General features: G+C 42.2%; 1 protein-coding gene across 3 annotated transcripts in view; it reads left to right on the top strand.

Annotated features, from left to right (window-relative positions):
• The window catches only part of RREB1 (ras responsive element binding protein 1), a 121,529-nt gene that overhangs the window by 71,733 nt on the left and 36,600 nt on the right, over nt 1–13,196 (top strand). For all 3 annotated transcript variants that reach the window (XM_054000463.1, XM_054000470.1, XM_054000471.1), the window contains 2 exons: nt 10,808–10,952; nt 12,099–12,238. In XM_054000463.1, the coding sequence (XP_053856438.1) occupies nt 10,808–10,952; nt 12,099–12,238 (285 nt within the window). The remainder of the gene's footprint in view (nt 1–10,807; nt 10,953–12,098; nt 12,239–13,196) is intronic.

Here is a 13,196-nt window from a genome sequence, read left to right as displayed (position 1 = left end):
TGGCAGTGCAAGACCTTGATCTTTCCACATAAGTACCCTTTCAGGAATATCACCTCCTCTGAAGGTCTAGTATTCTCAGGGATGTTTCCTCCCCTTCTCACCTTGAAGAGCTACAAAATAAATACAAGCCTTAACTTAGCAAGCACTAGAAAATCTAGGTGATCTTTGTGAGGAGTTGAGGTGCTTTTAGTCCTCTGCCATAAACCTGACATGTGATTCTTGTGGACATGTTAGCTCTCATGGTTAACAAATAACGTGTTATTTTGTTCGCTTTTCGGTTCATGGTTTGTCTTGTAGCTTGTACTTCAGTTGCCTGATTCTGTGTAGAAAATGCTGGTGGTGAGAAAGTTTGCTGAGAGAGTTTGTGTGTTAAGGTCATCTTTGTTCAGCCTGTTGTGCATGCATATCAGAAATACTTGCATCACTTTCCTTATGAACATGTATTCCCTGTCCTCCTATCCCCCGAAAAGATTCCTGGGCAAAGTACCCATGAGAATGAGGAAAAAGTCTATCACAAACTGCATTTGTGGTTGCTGTCATTCCACCTTTAATGTATGTCTTCCAGCTTTACGTTTTTTCCCCCCAGTATCTAACCTGCTCAACCTGTTCTAGTTCAGCATGCTGGAACTAGCAAATGGCAGAACATACCCCCTCTCAGGGTCAGCGAGTTTTTTCTTCTTTCTTTCCTCCCCTCTTTTAAAAATAGGCTATTTCATAACAGTAGATTGACAGCATTGGAGGAAGCTTCTGTAGCTGTTAAAAAAAAAATAAAAAAGCAATGGGAAGCTTGTCATTTGGACTTAGCCAGATCCTTTCACTTGGGTTGTTGAGCTATGATGCTCATATGCACGATGCACACAGCTTAGGCAAAGACACAGTTTTTAAAGTAGTAGTGCCATTATACAACTACTGAATAGCACACAGTATGCAAATACTGCTTTCTGTTTCTTGAGGGTATCTAGAGGTATGCCGAGTTTTTCAGGCTGGTCCCTTAGCTGAAGTTTGCTAAACACTCTTAAGTGATTTTTTTTTTAAATCCTCAGAGTCAGCTTTCCAGTGATGACTCATGTGGAAGGATACCTTGAAACAGAGAAGGTGTCCAAGCTCTGTGTGGCTCATTTTTTACACTAAGACACTTCAGTGGTAGCTTTTTTGACAGTTTCAGTCAGAGGGGAGAGAGAGTAAGGAGTCAATTGTTCATGGACTTGTATGAACTCAAGAACTAAAGTTCTCAAACTCCTGTAAAGTAGCACAGGTCATGCAGGGACTTTTGTTTCCAGTTTGACTTAACAGACTCGTAACAAGATGTGAAACTTCTTCCTTGTGCTTCTCTCCTCAAGCAAGGGAACGCTCTAAGGAAGGAGGACCACATGTTCAGGAACAGGAGAGGAAATGGGCTGAGCACGTGAAACTGCTTTTGCTAGGATGCCATCCTCAGCGCTGGGAAGTTTGCAGTTTGTGTGTGTGCAGTGATAACCTTTTACTTCCTTGCCCCTTAAGATACTTGGTGACTGCTGATACCGGGGTCATGTGGAGAACCTGCTTTTAAGGAAGATGGGCTTCCCTTATCTCACACAGCTTCCTTGCGTCCGTGTGTCTGTTGTGTGTGCGTTTGTGTGTGTGTGTGTCGGGGAGAGATACCCTGCTCCATCTGCACAGCGTCCCTGGCCGTCTGTGTTTTCCTTCTTGAGCTGTGTGACGCAGCAAGTTGTTCTGTGCTGTGCCATCAGGATTGCTCAACAGTGGAGTGTGAGAGGGAACCAACAGCAAGAGGGCTTTGCTTGCTTCTGGGAAGTAGCCGAGGCTTATGTTTGCTCGGTTAAGAAAGGGGTGTGGTTCTGGAGGGGAGGCAGGACATACCTAGGACTTCTTAGACTGTGTTTGCTCTTCAGGCTAAATCTTTTCCCTGTTGTGACATACTTTCTCTGATTTTTCTCTTTCCTTCTCTCTCCATTTTCCCCTGTTACTAAAATTCAAAATGGCCTTAATTATCCTTACCTCCTAATAACACCTGTTTTCTTTAAACATAAAGTTTCCTGAAAAATCAGCAGTGAAGTAACCAAATAAAGTTATATAGTCTTGTATCTAAAGGATATGCCTGAAAACCACACATCTCCAAAAAGATTGAAGAAATGGCCCAGGCCAGATTTTTTGTACATTTAAAAAAATATTTAAAAAATATTACTTCTGCTTAATTTTACTGTTGTTAATCCTTTTTTTCGCTAAGCTTAAGGAAGTATGGTGGTCTGAGAAGGATCTTGTTTAATAAAGGAGGATTTTGTCCCAGTAAAAAAGTTTCTTACAGCTTGGAAGTCTCCTTGCAGTACTTGGCATTGTTAATTTAGGTCTGCTCTGAACATAATGTAAACTGTGTGTGACAGCTTGGTGAAGTGGTACTGGGAAGCTCACACTGCATTTCCTCCTCTTTTGCCCTCCTTTATGCCAGGGTTGATGGAAACTGCTTTCTTCTGCAGTCCTCTGGGAAGCTTTGCTTTGGAGGCATGGTTTGAATCACTTCCCTGTCACAGCATCATCAGGCAAATACTTGTCTCCCTTTTTTTCATTTGAGGTGTTCTGACAACGTCGCTGTTAGGGAATACAAGTAACTTTGAGCCAAGCTGGGAATGCAGTTGTATCAATTTCAGCCTGTTTGAACTTGCTGAGTCTGTGTAGCAAGTAGTTGCTTAAATGTGAATACAGAATAATTATTCAGAAGTGGTACCCCCCCCCCCCCCCCCTTTGGATTTTAGATCGTTATCTTTCCTCTCATGCTTACAACTTGCCTTTATTCACAGCAAAGCAAATTTTTTCTCTAGGATAAAAATATAGAATGCTCTGTGTGCATGTGTGTGTATCATATATCCTTAGGTATCATGTATTGGCAGCTGCGTGGCACTGGCTAACTTTGCAGACTGTCCTGGTAGCACTGAAAAGAGATTTGAAATCTCTCGTTCAAATTTAAAATTTAATCACCCATGGCTTTTTCAGCCTTAGCACACCCAGCCAGCCTTGGTGGATCTGAATAATGTCACTTCTGTCATCTCAGTGATTCCTTCTGCCGGGAGAATCTCACTGCGCTGGGAGCCAGGTGATGCAGCACCCGCTATGAGCTGGAGAGGATGCTGAGGCCATGTCTGTCTGCCACCTGTGTGGCACCGAAGGGGCACATACACCCGCGTGCCGCTGCACGCTGCTGCGTGGAGAGGCTCCCCAGGGCCACGTTAGCCTTGGTGAACAGCGCGAACAAGCGCTGGAGACTCCATGAGGATGATGAGGTGTGCCGCCATGCCAGCAGGATGGCACTGCCTGGCTGTCATGGGGAGTGCTAGCAGGGGGATCTCCTGCTGGGCCTCCTTACAGACGTGTGGCAGAAATGAGTCAGGACATCCCAATCTCATCCTTCCTGGGACCTGTTTGCCCCACCCTACCCTTTCCCTGCATGCACTGCCATGACTTTCCTACCAGCGTAGCCACAGAGGCCTCCTGCTGCTCAGTTTCCTTTGGTTTGTCCCATGCTAGGGTTCAGCACTGGTTACCACTAGAGTATATGGGGGCGCTTGGAATTTGTTTTGAAATTGCTCCGCAGTTGTAAGAGGGACTTTCCCATGTGATTGGGATTTTGGTATTTGTCTCATGACTTGCTGCGAAGTATGTGTGCGTGTCTGAGGGCTTTCTGGGCCATTTTTGGGTTTTTTTGAGGATACAAGTATTAAGCCAAAAAGAGAAGACAAACAGAAACTTGTCCTAGTACAGTTCATGTCTGATTTGCAAAATTACCTGCATCTTTTTGGTTCCTGTGATTACAACTGGCAAGGGCTGAGTAGATTGCTCTCTTAAGTGGGTGATGTTGGTAATTAACACTGGAAATACATTGTCAATACAGATTCTCTACATGTTTTAACAAACAAACAACTGACTAAACTTTTTAACCCAAGGGCATAATGTTACTGCACTTTTGACTTAAGTTTCAGTCATATTCATGAGACTCTTAAGGAGGGACTTAGCAGCAGGGTATTAAATGATTGTTCCTAAAAATACTACTGCTTCACTTTCTCTTTGTTTAGGATTTACTTCCTGTATGTATCAAATGGCAGGAGCTTTGAAGAGAAGTTCTCTGTGTTTTCCTACATTTCCAGGCAACTTGGGCTAAAGTATCATTTTTTAAGAAGAATGCAACAAAAACAGTGACAAAGATAATGTGACATAAAAATATCTGAAAGGAGTGTAATTTTAAAGCCTGTCTTCTCTTACTTTGAGACATTTTCCATTTCATGGAGCATGAACTACATCATGGTCCAAATTTCATTCTCTTGGATGCATTGGGCACTCCTGTTTGTTATGATACCATGTCACTAAGTTGAAGCTTTAAGAAAGCGGAGTATTTTTTTCTAAACAGAGATGTTTGGTCATGTTCTGAAGGATAGACTTTTTTTTTAAAGTATTGAAAAGGGGTTTTATGATTCTTTGGAGTTTGTTTACTGTTATTTGGGGGGAGCAGTGTAAGTGAAAGATCTCAAAACACGAAACAGTGAAAGACAAAAAGCAATTGAATCAGCAGAATTGTACTGACCAGCTCAGTCCTTCCCAGACCAGCTTGAGAACTTGAGTAATTCTTTTTGTTGTAAGGGGAAAAACAAAGTGTATGTAAATCTGGTGAAGGATGGAAAGCACTGATTTTTATTCTTTGTCTTTGATTTGAATGATTGGATGTGTCTTCAGATAAGCATCAGATGTATAAGGATTTTCCATTTGGTTTTGATACCAAACTGTCTAGAAATCACGAGGGAGATGAGGAATAATCATGTGCAATACAGTAGAGTATAGGGTACATCTAGTGGTAAAGTGGAGAAACTTATAATAATATGTGGGATATGAAGCCCGAACCTGAACTTGATACTGTCAGATGATCTCTCTGGACTGATAATGCCCAGATTCATTGGCCTCCCCACCGGGTTTCCACAGACTTGAGGGAGGAGGAGGGTGTTTATACATACACTGGATTCTGTGCTCAATAATTAATCTTGATTTAGATGCTGGGACTTTCCCAACCAGGCCTCAGTGAAATTGCTTGCTGCTCCCCCTCTGGACATGCTGCTCCTTCTAATCAGACCTACCTGGCATAAACCTCTCTTGACTGAAAGCCAGCAGTGCTTGTGTTGCCACAGTTCTAAGGGAGAGGCTTAACCCTGAACCCTGCTCAGGGGCTGCAAGTGCACCTTTTTGTTCCATACCTTCCTCTAGGCCGGGCCTCCAAGCCAGACAGGCCTTTTTACTTTGGGACCTAAAGTATATCAGGAAGCGTGGAAACTCAAGGTGCAGCTAGAGTGTACTTTTATCTCCCCAGAATTAAGAGGTGAGGGATTCCCACGCATGCTGAGGGATGATTTCTATCCAAGAGCCAAAGTGGTGCTGATCAGGTTATCTGCATGCAAAGCAGAAGCTCCTGGTTTTGTTCATAATTCAGTGGGACCCAGAGCTAGAAAGCAGCTGCATCTTGCATTTGCCTCCTTCAGGATGCTTTTGCTGCTTATTCTAGCCTTGAGCCAGCCAGTCAAAACCTGCCCACGTTCTGGTTTTGGCATTGAAGCTGTAGGCTGCCCTGTTTTGAGACCTCCAGAAAGCTTATATGATCAATATGCAAATCCCCTTGGCATTATGAAAATACATGAGCCCTTTTTTGGAGATCTGGTAAAGACTAGAATGTGACCAGCAGTAGCTGCATGCCCCTTCAGCAGGACACATGCTCACCTGCCCTCCCCATGAGTCACCTCTCACAGACACTGTTCCAACACCATCCACAAGAGAAAAAGACACTTGAGTTCTGCATTTGCCTATTACTACAGAAGTCTCTTCTTCAATGTAAAGTAGCAAAACATTCACTTGCTACTGTTCTAGTGGAATAGTCACCCTCCTGAAATCATGCTCTGCATTACAGTGTGGGGCTGGAAACTTTTTCTGCTCATTTGTCTTAAAAAAAAAAAAAAAAAGAAGCCAGGGGAATTCTTGTGCACTATCATCTTAGTCATCCTGCTCATCTGCTCATGTGACCCTGACAGGGGAGAGGAAAGTTGTGGCAGAAGAGGGGAAGTGGAAGGTGATCCTCAGTAGGAGGATGGAATGAAAGGCAGTCAAGAACTTGAAAAAATGTGATTTTGTTGGGAGGGCTGACTGGCACAGTCCTAGCACAATTGGATCCTCTTGGCTCACCTATGGAATTCTTTGGGGGGCGGGGGGAGGGAAGAGATTATCAGGAGAGCTTTTTATCATACAGCTGTGCTGCATAAAGCATAGTATATAGCAAGGTATTTCAGGTTTTTTGCATAGCAGTTCTTAAACATTAAGAGTTTAGTTCAGAGGTGGATCAGACCATGTTTGGAAAATACTTAGTTTCCTCTTTTCATTTTATATTTTTTTTTTTTTTGCAAATTTTTCTGGTTCTTTCTCTGGTCTAATTTTACATAGAATTCCACCACTTTCTTTGAGAGGTTAATCAAGGCTAGCTAGCACTTAATGCAAATGAGTCCTCCCTAATATTAAGCTCAAGTGTTGATCTCCTTCCTGTCATCCTGTGTATCATAGTTGGATTTTAGTGTTCTACCCTCAGCACTGTCCCAAGTGCATATGTACTTGCATGCATGCTGGGGAGACTATGAGGTGCAGATTTCAGGGCTCTGTACCTTCCTGAACTTGTCTGCTGTACTTTGGTTGCTCTGTAGAATGGCTCAGAGCCTAAATTAATAGACTTAATTTAGAAAAAAAAAAAATCCAAGTTTCATCTGGTGTGATTCTGGATGTCTTCTGAGCTGCAGTAGTGGTCACTTCAAAGCTGCTGGTGCTTGTAACTTGCATCTGCAACTGAATATAGGCATTTCTGTGCATGTCCTTACTTTGCCCTTCTTTTTTTCTGAACTACATTCTCACTTAAAGTGTTGAGTGTTTATCTTTATTTTTTGGAACTGATGAATGTCATATCATTTTTCTTTATCACTGTAAGATGCTGAAAGCCAGCCTGACTTATGAGCCTCTCTTTTACATTCTAAGTATGCCAGTGCTGTCAGGCCAAAATATGTTGTTATAGTCACAAAGGGAAAATAACTTCTAAACACAGCTTTGTTCCTGTTCGTCTTGTATCTTGGCAGGCTGAACAGTGAGGTTGAATATTTTCAGTGTAAGATCTAATCAAGGCAAACTCTTCTAAAGGAGTAAGGCAATACAAATACTTCCCCCCCCCCCCACCTTAATTATGGTTAGGAAACTTTTTAAGGAGAAGAAGCCTCAGTGAAGGGAGTGTTTGAAAGAAAGGTTGTGGATGTGGATGTGACTTGGCATCTGCTGAAGTTCAGCCCATGTTGGGTGATAAATGTTGTCTCGAGGCAGAATGACATCCATGTTGCAAAGTAAAAGAGAGAGATGAAGATTGTGTCTCTCCTTTGTACTTCTTGGCTTTCTATCTTCCCGCTTATCTTGGGCTGTAGCTCTAGTAATCTTTTTCCTCTCCACCCTTAACTTGATGCAGTGAAACTTGCTTAACCTGCCAAAGGAACAACCTGCTGCCTGTAACATGGGCAGGTTGCGACTCTCCTTGAGAACTCTGGAACCTGCTGCTTGGTTTTGGATTTTTCCCTTTTTTTCCTTAATGATCACATGCATAGGAGTATCACAGCATCTGTGATGTTTGACCTACATAGTAAAAGCCAAAGGTGAAGTCAGGGTGTTTTCCTGTTTATAGCTCAATAGCTTAGGCTGCTTCCTTTCAAATATGCAAAACTAAAACATGAAGGGGTCACCACATTCTTTGCTGCAGTATGGATTTCTGCTGTGGCTTTTAGGACATGGCAAAAGCACACACGTTGCAGGAACGAGAACTGCAAGCAGTTGGGGCAGCCAGTGACTGACACCAGACATAGCAAAGCCCCCATCACTGTGATGCTGTACCCATGTTAGCAAGCCCTGCCTTATTGGCAAATTTCACACTTCAAGCACAGCTGAACTTTTCTAGGGACTTGCAGGAGCCAGTGTGCTTGCATGCATTAGGTCATGCCAGGCAGAGATGCTAGGTTGGGCTGGCACTAACCTGGAGGTCCCAAGGGTTTTTCCTTTTGGTGTGCTGTGGTGTGAGTAGGAGCCACCTCCATCAAAACAAGCAGAGTTCAACAAGTGGACAAACAGCAGAAGGAAAGAACTTAGCCCTGAGGAAGCTGTTTTGCATAGGTAGCTGCTAAACAGGAGTTGTGCATACTTTTTAATGTTTGGAAAGAGACTTTAAAATAAAATGGGAAGAAAAAGTCCCACACCCAATGCATAGCAGTTTTCTTATTGTTTGTTTTCAGGATGTATGTGATTTAGCTTGACTGATTTTGCTCTCTAGCTATCTTGAAAAGTAACTGGCCTTCAGATGAGCTGCCAGAGGGTTAAGCAGTCAGGCTGTGTGTGAGTGCCTGGGGTGCAGGCACAGACAGGCACAGCAAAAGCCTCTGTCTTTACTTTCAAGAGGTCATTGAAACTGGAAAGCAGTCTTTACCAAAAAGAAAGAATAAAAACATAGACAAACAATCCAAACTTCCAGGTTTTGCTTTGCCTGTGCAGTTGAATATTTTGATTTTTTTTTTTTGTTCCAAGATGCTTTTTGAATTTTATCTTCTATCATTGTGGACAGGAACCCCTTGAACAAATAACTGGTTTCTTCTCCTTTATTCTCGTGTGAATACAGACAACTGCAGCTCAGGCTGTTGTTTTATCACCCATGAAAGAAGCTCTAGCTAGCACAAGAAGTTAGATCAGTGTCACAGGGTAAGATAAAAAAAAAAAAAAAAAAACACACCAAGATTGAAGAAAACAAGGCAGTAGAGTATCTATAGAAGCCTTCCTGCAGATTTTATGAGACAAGGTAGCACTGGATTCATGTGGATAAATCAGTTGCTTTGGTGCCTGTGGTGCCAGAGCTACCAGAAGGCCAAGGCAGGGAGTGCACAGCACTCTATATGCTGTGTCAGCACTCTGGGTTTTCTCTGGCTTCTGTGAAACCTGGAGAGAGCCAAATGCTCAAACCTTCAACATTCCTTCTCCTCCCAAATGTGTGATCGGCCGGGAAAGAGGTCAGACAATTTCAGCAACATTTCCATGATTCTGTGTCCAATCTGCTGGGCACATCTGCACATCAGTGTGACTGACAGGTGTCACCAGTGTCCATCCGCCAGTTATGCAACCAGTGAGAGTTAGTGGCGATTTGGGGAAACGATAGGTTTTTTTCCTCATGGACCTGATCCTCCCAGCAGCCCCAGCCTTGATGGATGCTGAAAGCAGGCAGTAGCTGAATAGCCATTTTAATCTTCCATCGGTTCTGGTACCTGTGGTGCTTTTGGCTTGAGGCTGTTCCTGCACAACACCCTGCAGTTTGAGACAGGCTGCAGTTTGAGACACTGATTTAGATGCCTTATTTTTTTTTAAAGCTTCTGAGATTGTGAAAGGAAACATTAAAAAAAGCATTGTGTGATGAGACAGTCTTCCCAGCAGCTCCAGTGGGGTCTGCTGTGGGTCAGTTTGTGCTGTGGGTCAGTTTGATCCAGTGCGTTATCTCAAAGCATCATGCCCTTGGCATCCAAAACTGAAACAGATTTTATGTCATAACACCAAAGCAGTTATGAGGACGTGCAAGACTTGTCTGGGTTGCAACATTCTCTCATGTTAGAACCTGATATTGTGCAGTCATGTTAAATGGCACTGTCCTGAGCCAAGCTGTAGATGTGAGTTCGGAAAGATTTGCCCAAGTGCCATTAACATTGTCTCTATTGTGTTTCTTTGAAGTCAGTCATGGACAAATGGCAGCTCCCTCCTGCACTCACATATCTAAAAATTTCCATTATATCTAGGAGCATACATTTTATTTTTTTTCAATATTAATATAAATTTGAAGTGAGGTTAAAGGCCATATCTTTAAAAAAAAAAGAAAATTTAAATTTGAGCTTTGAGTTATCAGAAGAAAAAGTGTGGCAGCAATACCTTCCATCTAACTGAAGGGAACTAGACAACAGTGTCTTCCTCAGGTTGCAAATACAGAAAACCAAGAGGCAAGTGGGTCAGGCAAACAGATATTAATGAGATTGCTTCCTGAGTAATTCTGTTCCTTTCCCTTTTCTTGTGTCTTTGTGACAAGAAATAGTTGTTTTCCTGGGAAAGCAGGTTTGTGAACATGCCTTGGCAGTACAGAGTTTTGCAAGCCATACCTAGTGCACTGTAACAATGGGACCAGATAATCCTGACTTCAAAGCTGCACTTGAAATTTGATATTGGGGTTCACCGTTGTGTTAAGGATGAGAAGGAAACAAATATATTTAAAAAATGTTCCTGTGGCATTGGCATATACAGATCTATATGAAGTACCGTGTCGAACTCTAGACAGAGAGCCAGTTGAAGATGAGATGCTTTTTTTGCACTGAGAGAAGTGGATGCTAAGCTGCAGGCTTTTGCTTTTTGGACTGCCTCAAGACAGGGAGGCTGGGTATGTGGATTGCTGAGCAGGTTTAGGCAGAACCAGGACCTCGTGGATGATGGGAAATGGGCACAGTGCTCATGGAAATAGATGTTAGCAGGGCAAGTGTCATGCTGTGAGTTGGGACATGGGGGAAGGCTTGTGGGCTCCCTGCTGCGGACCCTCACAGGCCCCACACAGAAGTTAAGGCTGGTTTATGGGGTCTCTGATGGTGTCCTTTAAACGCAAACCTTAGAAGTGGTGTTGGCATTAAAATTTACATTGGACTTCCTGCCCCGAATTTGCCTGCTTACAGTGTCTTCTTGCCCCTCCTCTCAGGCACATGAAGATTCATGAGAAGGATCCAAACAGCACAGCAAGCACCACTCCCCCCTCGCCGCTGAAGCGCAGGCGATTGTCTTCGAAACGGAAATTCAGTCACGATGCTGAGCTGGACAGAGAGGAGAGGACACCTGCAAAAAAGGTTCTTTACGGGGCATGAAGCTAAAGATGTTCCTGGTTACCTCCTAAATTGTCAACTGTTTGGTTTGTGCAGTCAGCACAGACTTGTTACAGCTCTGTATATGAGTTGCCTTGCTTATCCTGTGTAGCTAACATAGTTGTCTGGGATTGAACATAATTTTCTAATTTCAGAGATTGAAATAATTTAATTTTTTAAATTCTTTATTGTTTAACTTTTTGAATTTACTTATTATTTATAAATAATTATTGTGGGATGACAAGAGGATGTACTATTCTTTTGCTGCTGCAGCTTTTCCCCTAGCTTTTTTATGTCCTCCCTTATATTTTGTAGTATTCTTGGAGGATGGTGATTTAAACTTTAAAAAAACAGTTTGTATTTAAAAAGCAGCAGCAGCTAAAGTCTGCTTTTGTCTAGATCTGGAGGGGAAAAAAAATCTACAGTACATTTCCCTTTCACAGTAGCATAATCCTGCCTTATTGGAGTTGCAAGAGTGACCAGAAAATATTTATTTGAAGGCTAGACGTTTCCATTAGGGTTTTGTTTATGAAATATTTTAATACATCTCAGTCATTTGTACAAAATGTATAGTGTCTGCCAAACTTGACTCTTTCCACTTACTATCTCTAAATGGCAAGCTAGTAGCAGTTCCATTTAGCACAGTATCCCTCACTCTGTGCATGCTTTTCTCCCTCTAATCAGAAGACAAGTACAGAAAACATGCAGAAGTTCATTGCTTCTCCCTGAACCACTTGACTTAGCAGTTGGCAGTATCTCAGTGGCATGAATAATTTAGGCTGACAGCTCCCCTGGCTTTCTAAAGGGGAGGGAATGCTAGTTCAGTGGTATATGAGCACATGAGTTTATAAGTTCTTCAAATCACAGTTCCTCATTAGAACTGATATATCTGTGACTCAGCTGCACACTTTATCTCCTACCAAGCATCCTTTTCTCTCATGCATGTTCTTACACATGTGCCAAGGCTCTGTCACTTGCCATCTCTCCTGAGGAAATTTTTTGTATTTGCTTGCAGCAAGGTTACACATGAAGCCTGCAACTTTGTGTAAGAGAAAGACTTCGAATGGATTGCAAGTTTGGTTTGTTGCTTACAAGTTCTAGTGAGGTTTTTTTTTTCCCCTTTTTCTGAAGGTTGTTGAGGATGGCCATTCCGGTGAAGGGGATAAGAGGGCTGACGATGAAGTTTATCATTGTCCAGTGTGTTTCAAAGACTTTTTTTGCAAGTATGGCCTGGAGTCCCACATGGAGACACATCCAGATAATTCATTGAGGTAAGAGATAGTACCCAGAGTGTCTCTCGTCACCAGACAGCCTGAAGAAGCCTGCTGTGGAGGGGCAGGAGCCCCTCAGCCCCCTGCACTGTTAGCTACCCGCCTTTGTGGTTTTGAGCAGGTTTTTAAATGCTTTGCCTCATCTTATGTCACCAGGGTTTTTTCAGTCATTGGAGTGAGTGAAGGTAGATGAGTTTCTGGCTTCAGACTTTCAATAAAATGTTTTATGCTTTTCTGCCTTTTGAGGTTAGAGAATGTTGTGGATTTTGGCTTAAATGAGCTTTTCTTAACAAGGAAAAATTATTTATTAATTGTTTGGGAAGGTGCCTGAATGTTGTGTTTTGATTCAAGTAATTGCCTCTGGGACTCCTGAAACTGTTTTGTTTCCTGTTTTTTACCATAGAAAAATGTAGAGCCAGATATATGAAGATATAAAAGAAATTTTTCACATCTAGTTGAAACATGTAGAAAAGCTGCTACTTTAGGAAAGGAGATTGCCCATGTGCAGAAGTTTGTCAATATTTTAAACTTACTTTGTGACATTTGACTCCAATGATCTTTTTGAAATGGTGAAGAATTGAGCATCTTGAAGTGTCAACACTCACTTCTGGATACAGGTTCTTAATAGAATGGCATGGAGCAGAGGCATCCCAGTCTATTAAATGGGATTAATTTTATTAAAATTTCCCTTTCAAAAATTTTTATTTAGAAAACCTTGGTAGATAAAATACTTTCTAAAGGTGTTGTTAATGTTGCAGTTACTGGGGAAAGGAGTTGAAAGCTTGGTCCATTCAATAGTAGTTAATTAAACATACTTCGCTATTTCTGAAATAAATGAGGTAAATTTTCATTATAGATCAAAGCTAAAACAGTTGTTGTCCAGTAAGAGCTCTGCAACCCCGACAAAATGGAGTCTGGAAAAATTTTGCCTTACACTTCATGCTTTAGAGAAAGCGGC

This window comes from Vidua macroura, chromosome 1, assembly GCF_024509145.1.
Source record: "Vidua macroura isolate BioBank_ID:100142 chromosome 1, ASM2450914v1, whole genome shotgun sequence".
NCBI lineage: Eukaryota > Metazoa > Chordata > Aves > Passeriformes > Viduidae > Vidua > Vidua macroura.
Note: the sequence above shows the minus strand (reverse complement) of the source record. Positions and strands in the feature narration are given on the sequence as shown.